Source organism: Micropterus salmoides, unplaced genomic scaffold (assembly GCF_014851395.1).
Source record: "Micropterus salmoides isolate LMB-PRFRI ecotype aquatic unplaced genomic scaffold, ASM1485139v1 Ms_hic_scaffold_16, whole genome shotgun sequence".
Classification (NCBI taxonomy): domain Eukaryota; kingdom Metazoa; phylum Chordata; class Actinopteri; order Centrarchiformes; family Centrarchidae; genus Micropterus; species Micropterus salmoides.
In genome coordinates this window covers 22,329,712-22,341,921 of record NW_024040707.1, presented here as the reverse complement: position 1 = coordinate 22,341,921, position 12,210 = coordinate 22,329,712, and the positions used below count along the sequence as shown (strand labels likewise).

Here is a 12,210-nt window from a genome sequence, read left to right as displayed (position 1 = left end):
ACTTAATCCATGGGAAGAGAACCAGCAAAGACTTCAGACCACCAACAGACCTGTACACAAGATATCCATGCTGTGCTGAGAGAGATGAGCGCCTCCTTGGCTGAACAGAGGGTGTAGATCAGGCACTTACAGAGAGAGAATGAAGGTACAGTATGAAAGGTAATCCGGGAAGTAATAGAAATAGCAACCATTTTTTTGTTACAGGAGCTTTTTGTATAATGTTGTAACACTGAACTATTTTGCAGTATTACACTTACAGGTAATGATGAGTCAAAGATAAACTTCAATGGAACTATGTTTCAACACACACACCACATGTCAGGTTAGCAACAGCAACAACAGCTTTTCAGTCTAAAACATGTCTTATTCTACTTTTAACTACTTTTATTTCCCATTTACATTTCCCATGTCTTATGATGTCATACAACTTCCTACACAAATGAAGGACCGAAACAAAACAAGACTAGTTTGGCATGCTAGCATGCTATGTTATGCTAATTAGCGCAAACACAAGGTGCAGTAGGCTGATGGGGGCAACTGTTGTTTTGGTTATAAACCAGACTATCAGGCTAACTATGACATTGACCTGATGGTGACCTAGATGAAAAATTAAGATGCCCCAGAAGTTTTAATTCATCCAAAGGAGAACATGAATGTCAGTACCATGTCAATTGTTAAGACATTTTCAGAAGATCAGCAAAGTTATTACAATTCATTCTGTGGGGAACATGTATCTCTAACATGTATCTATCATGGTGATCCATCCAGTAGTTTTCAAAACATTTCACTAAACTAAAATGTCCTGCTGGTGGCAGTAAAGTCATAAAGATGTGTCCTCTGGTGATGACAGATGTCTGTACAAAATTTCATCCATCCAATAGTTGTCCAAGATATTTCAGTCTGGGCCAAAGTCAAGGACTGACTGAATAATCAGCATGCCCATCTCCAGACTTGTGCAGCTAGCATAGCTAAAAAAGCAACTCAATAATTTACAGGAGCTTTTGTGTTGTTTGTTGAATCGAGAAGTATGTCCTATTATTCACTTGTATTGGAGCAATTTCCAAGGAAACTGATGGTGCGGTAAAATAAAAACTAACTTAAAGACATTTATTTATTTATTTATTTATTCAAGCACAAGCAGCTAAACTGAGAGAACTGGAGCTACAGAAGACTGAGGTGGACAAGCTAAAGCAACAACTTCAAGGTATTTTGTGGAGAAAATCCTGGCTCTGATAATGTTTAATTAAAGTAACATTATAGTATATCATAAGCGAGTATGAGTAAGTAAATGGAAACTACGGAAGCCCTAAGCGGCCATCCATTCAAATATTTTTTTACTCCGTTTCCCCTGTAGCTAGTTAGCTTTGTTAGCCGGGAAGCTAGCTGTCCTAACAGATTCAGCCCCGGGGTGCCTAGAGCCAAACCCAGCAAGAAAACCACCTCGGTCCTGTATTCCCTGTCGTTAAACTGGCCTCTGCTGGTCTCGGAGGCTGTGTTAGGTCCCAGTCTGGCCGTAGTGTTCACTCAGTGAGAGCTGAACCAGTCTGCACAGAGTCTGCATGACATGGTGGGGGGGCGTAATGCACATTCAGCGCTATTGGCTACTATAAACGACAATATCTGCAAGTCCTTCCCTGTGGATGTGTTTTCATGCAGAAGCAAACAGCATATTCATGAGAAAATCACATCAAAAAATGTATATTAAAATGTTATAAGAACAAAATGAATCAGTTATTTGTTGTGAGAATGAATCATTAGGCTACATTGTATACGATTTAATAAAGTTAGGCCTATGTTATTTTTCCAATAACTTGCTAGATCAAACCCACAACTCCAAGAGTGAGCATTGTGTCCTCTACCAACTGAACCAGTCACACTGAAATTTCTACTGAAATTATCATTAAACTATTGTGTTAAACTATTGTTTTGTTATCTCGAGATTACAAGAAAATGATCCCATTATCACAGAAAAAAGGAGTAAAACAAATGTTTGAATCAATGGCTGCTTAGAGCTCCCATAGGAAACACAAATCAGGACAATAAAACTTTGTTTGAGTAGACATTAAGATCAAGAAATGACTTACTATTCAAGAACATTGAACCATGTGCAACATTAGGCCCCATCCACACTACTGCGTTTTCTAATTAAAATAGAGACCTTTTGCTACATTTGCACCTCCCATCCAGACTACAACGGCAAAAACGAAGACCTAAAACGGAGAAGTTTAGAAACGCTGCCGAATCCCGTTTTGCGTTTCAAAACTCTGGAGGGCGTTTTAGTGAAGACGGGCCAAAACGGATGACTTTAGAAACGATGACACAGCACCAGCACGCCATGCCCAGTGTACCTGAACGGCCAATAGATGTGCGTTTTCAGTCGTTTTAATGTAGACGGAGAACAATTCCAAAGCGCAGCTAAAACAAACAACAAACCTTTATAAAGACAGCTATGACAAAATACTTGTTACTATCAAATATTGGTTTTATCAGAGACAAATATGTCATGATGTTACTTTTATTTACAGCACAAGCAGCAGAGCTGATAAGTGTGAAAACAAGATCAAACATCACAGAAAACCAGGTAGAGGCCCTAAAGAGAGACGGAGAAGGTAAGGCTGAAAACTGAAATATCATTCTAAAAAATATCTTCATAATTAAAATACTTAATCAAAATGTGGATTATAGCACAAAAATACAGAAGATTTCAAAAAGTTGGTCACACCACTGTATCCACAGTAATTCTTTTTACAATAACGTTTCTCTCTCTCGCTCTCTCTCTCAGTCAAACAGGTAGCTTTCTCAGCCTCTCTGTTGGCTTCAGGCTCAGGAACTGTTGGACCATTCAACACATTCACTCCTCTGGTCTTCAGACACGTTGCCACAAACATTGGAAATGCCTACAACCCAAACACAGGTACTCAAATTCACAAATTTAAATATTTTATTTGACATTTTAACTGTATTTTCTTAAAATTAGTTGATGATTCTCCATGGACATTCACTGGCAAAAATGTCCTACAGGTTTCTTCATTGCACCAGTGAGAGGAGCCTACCACTTTGAGTTCTACATAGTTGCACATGGACATGCTTCACATCCTTCAGGTGCTGTGTTGGTGAAGAACGGACAGCATGTTTTTATTGCATATGAGCATCAGCCATCCCATTATGGAACTTCTGCTAATGGCGTCACGCTGCTTCTAGAGGTCGGAGATGTTGTGTTTTTACGTCTGTGGGTTAACACAAGGAAGGAAGTTTATCTAATGGATCGTCTGCACATGTCTCCTTTATCAATTTCTGGTAATGATTGATCAGCATAAGACACTATTTAAGACTGGAGTTAACACAGAAACTACAAAGTAGAACTGCATAGACTGCCACTTTGAGAATGGAGCTGACAATGTATTTTCCACTGTTGTTCCTGATGTGCTTTCTCTCCACAGCTCAGCTCCTTCAAACAGAGTCTGACAATGATATTATTCCGCGTGGAAAGCAAACTGAATCCCTGGGAAGAGAACCAGCAAATGCTTCTGACCACCAACAGACCTGTACACAAGAAATCCATGCTGTGCTGAAAGAGATGAGCGCCTCGTTGGCTGAACAGAGGGTGGAGATGAGGCACTTACAGAGAGAGAATGAAGGTACAGTATGAAAGGTATTCTGGAAATTAACAGCAATAGGAACACTTGCTTTGTTACAGGAGGGTTTTCTATAATGCTGTAACACTGAACTATTTTGCAGTATTACACTTACAGGTAATGATGAATCAAAGAGAAACTTCAGTGGAACCTTATGTTTCAACACACACACAATGTGACAGATTAACAACAGCAACAACACCTTTTCAGTCTAAAACAAGTATTTTTAACTCTTTCTTTAACTTCTCAACTATGGCAAGCAACTGAGGTCATGTTAGAACATGTTCCACAATATGATTTCCCATTTACTGTCTTATAATGTCATACAACTTCGTAGGCTACACAAATGAAGGATAGAAACAAAACAAGACTAGTTTGGCATGCTATCATGCGCTAATTAGCACTAACGCAAGGTGCAGGCTGATCGGGGCAACTGTAGTTTTACCCAATATTGGCCTGGATGAAACATTAAGATATCACAGAATTTACAGTTCTTCATGAGGAGAACTTGAATGTCCTAAATTTCTTGACTCTCATTGTAGAGTCATTAAAAGGTTCATGAAACAACAAAGATCCACCTTGTTTTGGTGTTCCATGGTGTAAACTAAAAACCAACATATTGGCATTTATTTATTTATTCAAGCACAAGCAAGTAAACTGAGAGAACTGGAGTTACAGAAGACTGAGGTGGAGAGGCAGAAGACTGAGCTGGAAAAGCTAAAGCAACAACTTCAAGGTATTTTGTGGAGAACATCATTGCTCTGATAATGTTTAATGAAAGTAACATATTATAGTGTATCATAAGCTCAAATGGAAAAAGTTCAGGACAATAAAACCTTGTTAGAGTAGACATATTACAAGAAATACTTGTACTAGTCAAGAACATTGAGCCATAATCAACCACATTATAAGTGTTTTTCTAATATAATATCTAAGTGTTCAATGGCCAAACAAACCTTTATAAAGACAACCATGATAAAATAATTTTTTAATCAGATACAAATGTCATGTTGTTACTTTTGTTTACAGCACAATCAGCAGTGCTGATCACCATGAAAGAAAGATCAAACATCACAGAAAACCAGGTAGAGGCCCTAAAGAGAGACGGAGAAGGTAAGGCTCAAAACTAAATCATTCTAAAAAATATCTTCGTAATTAAAACTTTTTCCTAAAATGGTGAATAGCACAGAATATTTTCAAAATTTGGTAACATTGCTGTATAACCAGTAATTTTACAACAATAACTCTCTCTCTCTCTCTCTCTCTCTCTCTCTCTCTCTCTCTCTCTCTCTCTCTCTCTCTCTCTCTCTCTCTCTCTCTCTCTCTCTCAGTCAAACAGGTAGCTTTCTCAGCCTCTCTGTTGGCTTCAGGTGAAGGAACTGTTGGACCATTCAACACACACACTCCTCTGGTCTTCAGACACATTGTCACAAACGCCGGAAATGCCTACAACCCAAACACAGGTACTCAAATTTGCAAGTTTAAATATTTTATTTGAAGTTTTATTTGTGTTGACTTAAAATTAGTTGACAGATTATTCCTCATTTACATTCACTGGCAAAAATGTCCTACAGGTTTCTTCATTGCACCAGTGAGAGGAGCCTACCACTTTGAGTTCTACATAGGTGCACATGGACATGCTTCACATGCTTCAGGTGCTGTGTTGGTGAAGAACGGACAGCATGTTTTTATTGCATATGAGCATCAGCCATCCCATTATGGAACTTCTGCTAATGGCGTCACGCTGCTTCTAGAGGTCGGAGATGTTGTGTTTTTACGTCTGTGGGTTAACACAAGGATATTTGACAATGGAAATCACCATAGCACCTTCAGTGGACATCTGCTTTTCACCATGTGAGAGGGAAACAATCTTTCTGTTTCTTTAGCTATATGATAGCCTTTCACACACTGCAGCAGTGTATAAGTGTGTGTTGATAAAAGTGTCTTTTTCCTTTATATGAAGCTGATTGACAACACTGGGACATAACAACAGTAATAGTTTAGATAGTAATAGTAAAGAAAAGGTTCATGAAATTTCATCTCTTTCTGGAGCTGTATCAAAATACTCAATAATAGACAATGGTGGGATACTTTTGCAAGTTTTTTGAACATTAGATTAAGGAAATGCACTAATTCATGAGGAAATTGTGGAAATGTTCAAAAATCTCTTGATTTCTGTTACAATTTTTAAAGAAGAAAATAAAAATCCTTTTTTTATTATATTCAGTCTATGGTTTTTTGTTTTTTTCACCTGAATCCAGATCAGCATCGGAAACTTTTTGCTTACTCCTTGGACCACAGCATCCAACCAAACCATCTCACCTTTACTGTCTGATTTTTTTTACACAGTTTCATACTTTGTTCTATAGAAACTTGAATGGTCTTGTGTTGTTCATGTGAGAGTGAAATTCCTTAGAATGCATGACACAGTAGCTTTGCGTTTTTTATTTAAGTAAGTACCATGACAAACAGCAGTACTGTGTACGTACCTGCAAATAAAAGTCTAATTTACAGTATTTATCCTGTATATGAAAAACCCGTGATGATGCTGGAACTTCCCAGAAAAAATAATTTGTACATTTTAAGTTTATTATATGATTGGATTAATCTTCTTTAAATGTAATTTTTCTTCCACTCATGGTAAATTTAGTTTAAAAATGAAATATTATTATTATAAAATATAATTAATTTGTCATATTTGTGTTTGGCAGTAGGAAATGTAAGATTCACCAAAAATGTATTTTTATGGTTAAACAAAGGTCCTCAAACATAAATTGTGCTTTACTTTACTCACAGTGAGTAAATGTGATTTAAACTGACTGTGTGGTTAATGAGATTATAGTTCATATTATTCAATACAAACAGTAGTTGTGTTTGGATCTCTACTTTTATAACTTTAATGTTCCTGTAATATTTCTTTCTGCCTGTTCATTCACTTTCAAATTTTAAATAGCTGTTGTCACAAGTGTTGATGAGATTACAAACTCAACACAGTCACCTTGATCCACTTTCAGTTGAGAAGCTCTACATTTTATGGCTTGGCACTTGTCTTTGGTTTTGGGAGGCACTTGTTGATATCCGTCAGGAAGAATGAGGCTGTGGTGAAGATCATATAAACTGCACACATAACTGCTGCTGCCTGCCCGTGGATGTTTCTGTAACATTATGTTGTTGCTCTTCAAAAGCAATACTTTATAAGTCTGCTGGATTTATTGAGGAAGAGAGAAAAATGTTTCTTTATTTCTCATCTAACTTGGGTTTCTGACAAGTCTTTTATCTCAGCCAATTAACAACCTGAGGGAGGTCCCTCCATTTAAACAGGTAGGGATGATATTTTTTGTTTACTTCTCCTTCAAGGACTTTAATGACTATTGAGTTATTAATTTTTTATGCTCTTAAATTTTAGTGAGGATGACAATTATATCTATCTAGCACTGTATTTCCTAGAACCTGCCAACGTTATCAGCCATGAGGTGATTTTAAACATAGATTTAACTCTTGATAATTCACATTGTAATAATTAAAATGTGTTTGCAACTCCTAAAATTACACATTGAGATTTCCTAGACATACATAGCAGTGAAAATATAGGTAGTAGGTTAACTGATTATGGGATAGAGGACTAGTCCCGTCTTGTACTCTTTCTTTAATTTCTCAGCTACAGCAAGCAACTGAGGCCATGTTAGAATATGTCCCACAATATGATTTCCCATTTACTGTTTTATATACTAAATACTGAAGCCCTAAGCAGCCATCCATTCTGTGATAACGGGATAATTTTCTTGTGATCTCCAGATAACAAACCATACCTGAATACAAGAGTCAGTACGTATGTTTTTTCACAATAATTTCATACAAATTGTCAGTGTGACTGATTAGCTCAGTTGCTAGAGCATTGGGCTTGTAATCCAGGGATTGTGTGTTTGACTTCTGCGTGCAATGATTTTTTTTTCTTCTTTTGTGTGTGTTTTTTATTATCCTCTTCAACAAAGTTGTTATTAAAAAAATTCAGGTGAATCCAATCACACATTTCCTGACGGCTATTTCCCCTGAATGAGAAGCACAGGAATATCCTCTGCCTGTGAATGATGGGGAAAAAGTTCACAGGTTGATGGATGTGGACCAATCGCTGTGATGCACACAGTCCAGCAACAGTTACTTCATAAAAACTTTGTTGAAGAGGATTATGTGAAGATTTTTTTTAAAAGTTGGTCTAATGTGAGGACCAAACACACAATCCTGCAATTCTGAGTCCTACACTCTACCAACAGAGCTAACCAGAGACATTGAAAATCATATGGAAATTACCGTTCAGAAATGTTCGAACGACCGCTGTGTTAAACTACTGTTTTGTTATCTCAAGATCATGAGAGAATTGTCCCGTTATCACGGGAAAACATTTGAATGGATGGCTTAGGGCTTCCGTATTATAATGTCTTACAACTTGATACACACTAACATGAAGTGCAGCTGAGGCTGATGGGAAAACAGTAGTTTCGGTTATAAAAATGTCACAGGACCAGTAAAGTTATCCTGAGGGGATGTCTATAATGGTCATCCATACAGTAGTAGTCACAACCCTGCCTCTCCATGATATTTCAGTCAGGGCCAAAGTGGAGGACCGACTGAATAATCATGATTTCCATCCCTAGACTCATGCAGCTAGCATGGCTAAAAAAGAACTCGCTTTTGTGTTGTTTGTTGAATCTGAGAGCACTTCCTATTGCTCAACTGTGTTGGAGCAATTTTAAAGGAAATTGATGATGCAGTAAAATAATAGTAGTAATAAATCATAGTCAAAACTTACAGGCATTGTTTATTATGTTTTCAAGCACAAGCAGCTAAACTGAGGGAAATGGAGCTGCAGAAGACTGAGCTGGACAAGCTAAAGCAACAACTTCAAGGTAGGCCTACTGTGTGGAGATCATTCTTGCCTTGATATTGTATAAACAATGACAACAATGTATCACATTAAAAACAAAAACAATAAAAGTTTTTACAAATATGTTGCATAAGACTATTTCTTTATATTATTTATATTATTTTAAGCACAAACAGCTAAACTGAATGAATTGGAGTTACAGAAAACTGAGGTGGGCAACCTAAAGCAACAACTTCAAGGTAATGTTTGGAGAACATCGTGGTTCTGATAATGAAAGTAATTTAATAATAGTCTCATCAGAGACAAATATGTAATGATGTCACTTTTTTCAAGCACAAGCAGCAGAGCTGATCACCGTGAAAGCCAGGTCAAATGTCACAGAATACCAAGTTGGGACTCTAAAGAGAGACGGAGAAGGTAAGAAATAAAACTAAACTATTTTATGTTTGAAGAGTTTCATTCTAAAAATATGTTCATCATAGCTGAAATGGTGTATAGCACAAAAAGACAGAACATTTTTGTCATATTGCTGTATCCCAACAAATTAAGATCAATGACATTGCGCTCTCTCTCTCTCTCTCTCTCTCTCTCTCTCTCTCAGTCAAACAGGTAGCTTTCTGTGTTTTTATGTCTGTGGCAGGATATTTGACAATGGAAATCACCATAACACCTTCAGTGGACATCTGCTTTTTCACCATGTGAGAGGGAAACAATCTTTCTATTTCTTTAGCTATATGATAGCCATGCACACACTGTAGCAGTGCACCCGTACTTATTGATAAAATTTCATCATAAATATTTATTGTCATTAAAAATCTTTCATTCTGGAGCCACGTGTTCACAGATTTTAAAGGAGCTGTACATTTGCTGCCACTAAATGTCAAACTAGAGCACCAGCATCTAAGAACAATCTTGCAATCATTGTCAAACATACTTCACTCAAACTGGACAGAAACAAAATTAAACTTTTTGAGTCTTTCCACAACAATAATCAACCATGTTAGATGAGAAAAGAAACCGTCTGTTATAACACTCTCCTCACAGATGAACAGTTTCACGCAGAGGGACTCTGGCTGTAAAAACTAAGCATAGAGAGGCTGGGATAACAACACAGGCAGAAGGAGTGTGAAGTCACTCTTTGCTCAGGATGCCATTAGTCTACTAAATCTTTACATAGCAAATAGCTGAGCTTTTCAGAATCCCAAATGCAGAACCTTTGAGTAGGCTACATAATTATTCTAATTTTAATCTTTTACATTTGAATAAAAGCATCATGATGTCGGAAAAGATTCTTTAACACATGATCATTTAAAAATAGAAATATCAGTCTCTTATTGTTAGTATAAAAAAAAAAGTCATAGCTGTTTAACATTCATTGTACTTCTATTAAATATATTCATTAGATATGTTTTAAACTGGCTATGTGGTAGCTCTAGTCATTCATCAGAATATGGTAACAATATTATTTATACACATAGTAGTTGCATTTCAATGTCCAATTTTTATAACTTTAATGTTATTTAATTCTGCCTGTTCTTACACATTCTAATTTTAATTTAATTTTCAGGGTCTTGTGATGCTTTCACATGCTCATTATAAATACATACTTAACTTCTGTGATCTGGTGTTTTAGGCTATGCCTTCTCTGCATTCACATATTGTATTAGTCTGCTTCTTCATTTTAATACTTTGTGTAATAGTGTCAGTGGGTATACTGACCAAAAAAAGAGTAGAAAGAAATAGTTTTGGTATTGAACTAGTTAATGTCTGCACACATATGTTTGAAGATATGTTGTTATGCAAATTCATTTTGTATGTAAACTGTTGTTACATGTATGTGGTTCATTTAAGTTAAATCTACACGGAACTTATGAAACACTGGAACCTAATTTAACAATCTTTATATAATTGTGTAAAAAGTTAGTTTAATGTTTGAACAAATAGTTGTTAATTGAGACTGTTAATGTAATTGTCCCCTAAGTAAATGGTGTTTTGTTTGACGCATGGTATTGTGACCACTTCTCTGATTTGTTCAGGGATTCAAAAGTGTAGGTTCGTTTTCTGATGGCGGACACTATTAAACCTGCAACAGGTGATTTTTTTTGGCCACTTGGGGGTGGAAACAACTTGTTGACATATCGCCTTTCGAGTTGATGGCGAACTTGTTAACAAACACAACTTACACATTCAGCAGTTACAGAACATTCAGACTCAAAGCTGTGTTTTTGGTTTCTCCTGAGGAAAATATCTGGTTCTTCAGCTGCTAATTGGTTATGCCACTATGGTCACTTATTGTGGTTGTATATTGTTTTGCAAGGCAGGAAGCGTACAGTGGGTTTTTAGAGCTATGGAAGTGTTGAGCATACAGCTGGGAAGCTAAGCAATAAACTGAAACTCAATATAAAGCTGAGGGAAGGTAATCTCTACGAGCAATCCTTTTACATTGTTATATTGTTCTCACATTGTCAGTGGATATATATGTAATTATAAAAATATCAACTATAGCCACTTTAAGTAATAGCCTGCAATAATATGCATCTGCTAAGTCTATCACAAATTACAATGGTTATCGTGTAATCCATAATAATGGTAGTACAGTACAAACAAAACACAAATAAAATAAAATAAATAACTAGAAAAAAATGCTATGTGAACCTCTTTCAACATGATTAGCACCCTGCTTAAGTCATGTTTTTGTTGATAGAGCCCTGATCCTTATATATAATGTTGTATTTTCACAGTTAGATATGCACTGTGCTTTATTACCTTACCTTTGACCGATGTTCGTTCTTCTTGTTTTTGGGAGTATATTAATACTAAATCCTCCTCTCAGATGCCATGTAGCCCCTACAACCTCCTCCTGTCAGGTAGGGCAGTCTGTATGTAGCCTCAGATGCAAGACCCAGGGCCAAAGTCCCTGCCACACCATTGGCAGCTGCCCTCAATTTTGCTGCTCTGAGAAGGCTCACAATAATAACTGAAAGCTCATCAAGCGCCTCTCTTCTCTCATTTACATCATGGTGGCTGAGCATTAAAAGGGCAGGATGTTGGTATGAAAATCAATCTCTAACCATAAAAGTGAGGGATCATATGCCCCTACCCTATCCCCAGGGGGTTAGGGTTAGGCCTGAGTGATGAGGAGCATTGGTGTAGCACAAAACTCTGGACTGTACATATCCTCCACTGCTGTCTCCACAGACACAAGACCAGAGCCCAATGCTTTGTATCTAATTTGCATTCATTGACTGTGTGTGATTTGTAGATTTTGTAGGGTAGTGGTCGGCAATAGGTGGCTGCTCACCTGCATCTGCACTCAACCTTATCCTGACACTTGCATGAACAGAAGAATAAAACTTCACATGCAGTTCACAAAGACTTGCAACTCGACTTTGACTTTAACTTTAACACAAATGACTCCTGATTTCACTTGAGCCTTTTGACTCCAACTGACTTGATAACCCCCCAAGCCCAAATCTAAATTATGATATTAAAAAAAAATGTGTGCTGCACACGGGCAACACACTGGTGCAGTGGTTAGTGCTGTCACCTGACAGCATGAAGGTTGTGGATTCAAACCCCAGCCTTTCTGTGTGCACTTTGCATGTTATCCCTGTCTGTGTGGGTTCTCTCTGGGTGCTCTGGCTTCCTCCACTGCCAATACAATAGGTTAATTGGTGACCCGAAATTGTCCTT

The 12,210-nt window shown here is 37.1% G+C and overlaps 2 protein-coding genes across 2 annotated transcripts; both read left to right on the top strand.

Moving 5' to 3' along the window:
- Positions 1 to 828: 828 nt before the first annotated feature.
- Positions 829 to 3,308, top strand: LOC119905173 (complement C1q-like protein 2). The gene is made up of 5 exons (XM_038721936.1): positions 829 to 856; positions 1,133 to 1,204; positions 2,526 to 2,609; positions 2,783 to 2,914; positions 3,022 to 3,308. The coding sequence occupies exons 1-5, from the start codon at positions 829 to 831 to the stop codon at positions 3,306 to 3,308; spliced, it is 603 nt and encodes a 200-aa protein (XP_038577864.1).
- Positions 3,309 to 3,407: 99 nt separating this feature from the next.
- On the top strand, positions 3,408 to 5,829 carry LOC119906002 (complement C1q-like protein 2). Its single transcript, XM_038723462.1, has 5 exons — positions 3,408 to 3,638; positions 4,279 to 4,371; positions 4,665 to 4,748; positions 4,967 to 5,098; positions 5,210 to 5,829. Exons 1-5 carry the CDS (start codon positions 3,422 to 3,424, stop codon positions 5,491 to 5,493), a joined length of 810 nt encoding a protein of 269 aa, XP_038579390.1. The 5' UTR covers positions 3,408 to 3,421; the 3' UTR covers positions 5,494 to 5,829.
- The last annotated feature ends 6,381 nt before the right edge of the window (positions 5,830 to 12,210 follow it).

Excerpts from the sequence above, each read along its gene's own strand:
- LOC119905173 (XM_038721936.1), top strand. The coding sequence starts at position 829 with ATGTGTCCTCTGGTGATGACAGATGTCT. Across the intron at positions 2,610-2,782 it reads CCTAAAGAGAGACGGAGAAG|TCAAACAGGTAGCTTTCTCA; the intron begins GTAAGGCTGAAA and ends TCTCTCTCTCAG. Across the intron at positions 2,915-3,021 it reads TGCCTACAACCCAAACACAG|GTTTCTTCATTGCACCAGTG; the intron begins GTACTCAAATTC and ends AATGTCCTACAG.
- LOC119906002 (XM_038723462.1), top strand. The coding sequence starts at position 3,422 with ATGTGCTTTCTCTCCACAGCTCAGCTCCTTCAAACAGAGTCTGACAAT. Across the intron at positions 4,372-4,664 it reads GCTAAAGCAACAACTTCAAG|CACAATCAGCAGTGCTGATC; the intron begins GTATTTTGTGGA and ends TTTTGTTTACAG. Across the intron at positions 5,099-5,209 it reads TGCCTACAACCCAAACACAG|GTTTCTTCATTGCACCAGTG; the intron begins GTACTCAAATTT and ends AATGTCCTACAG.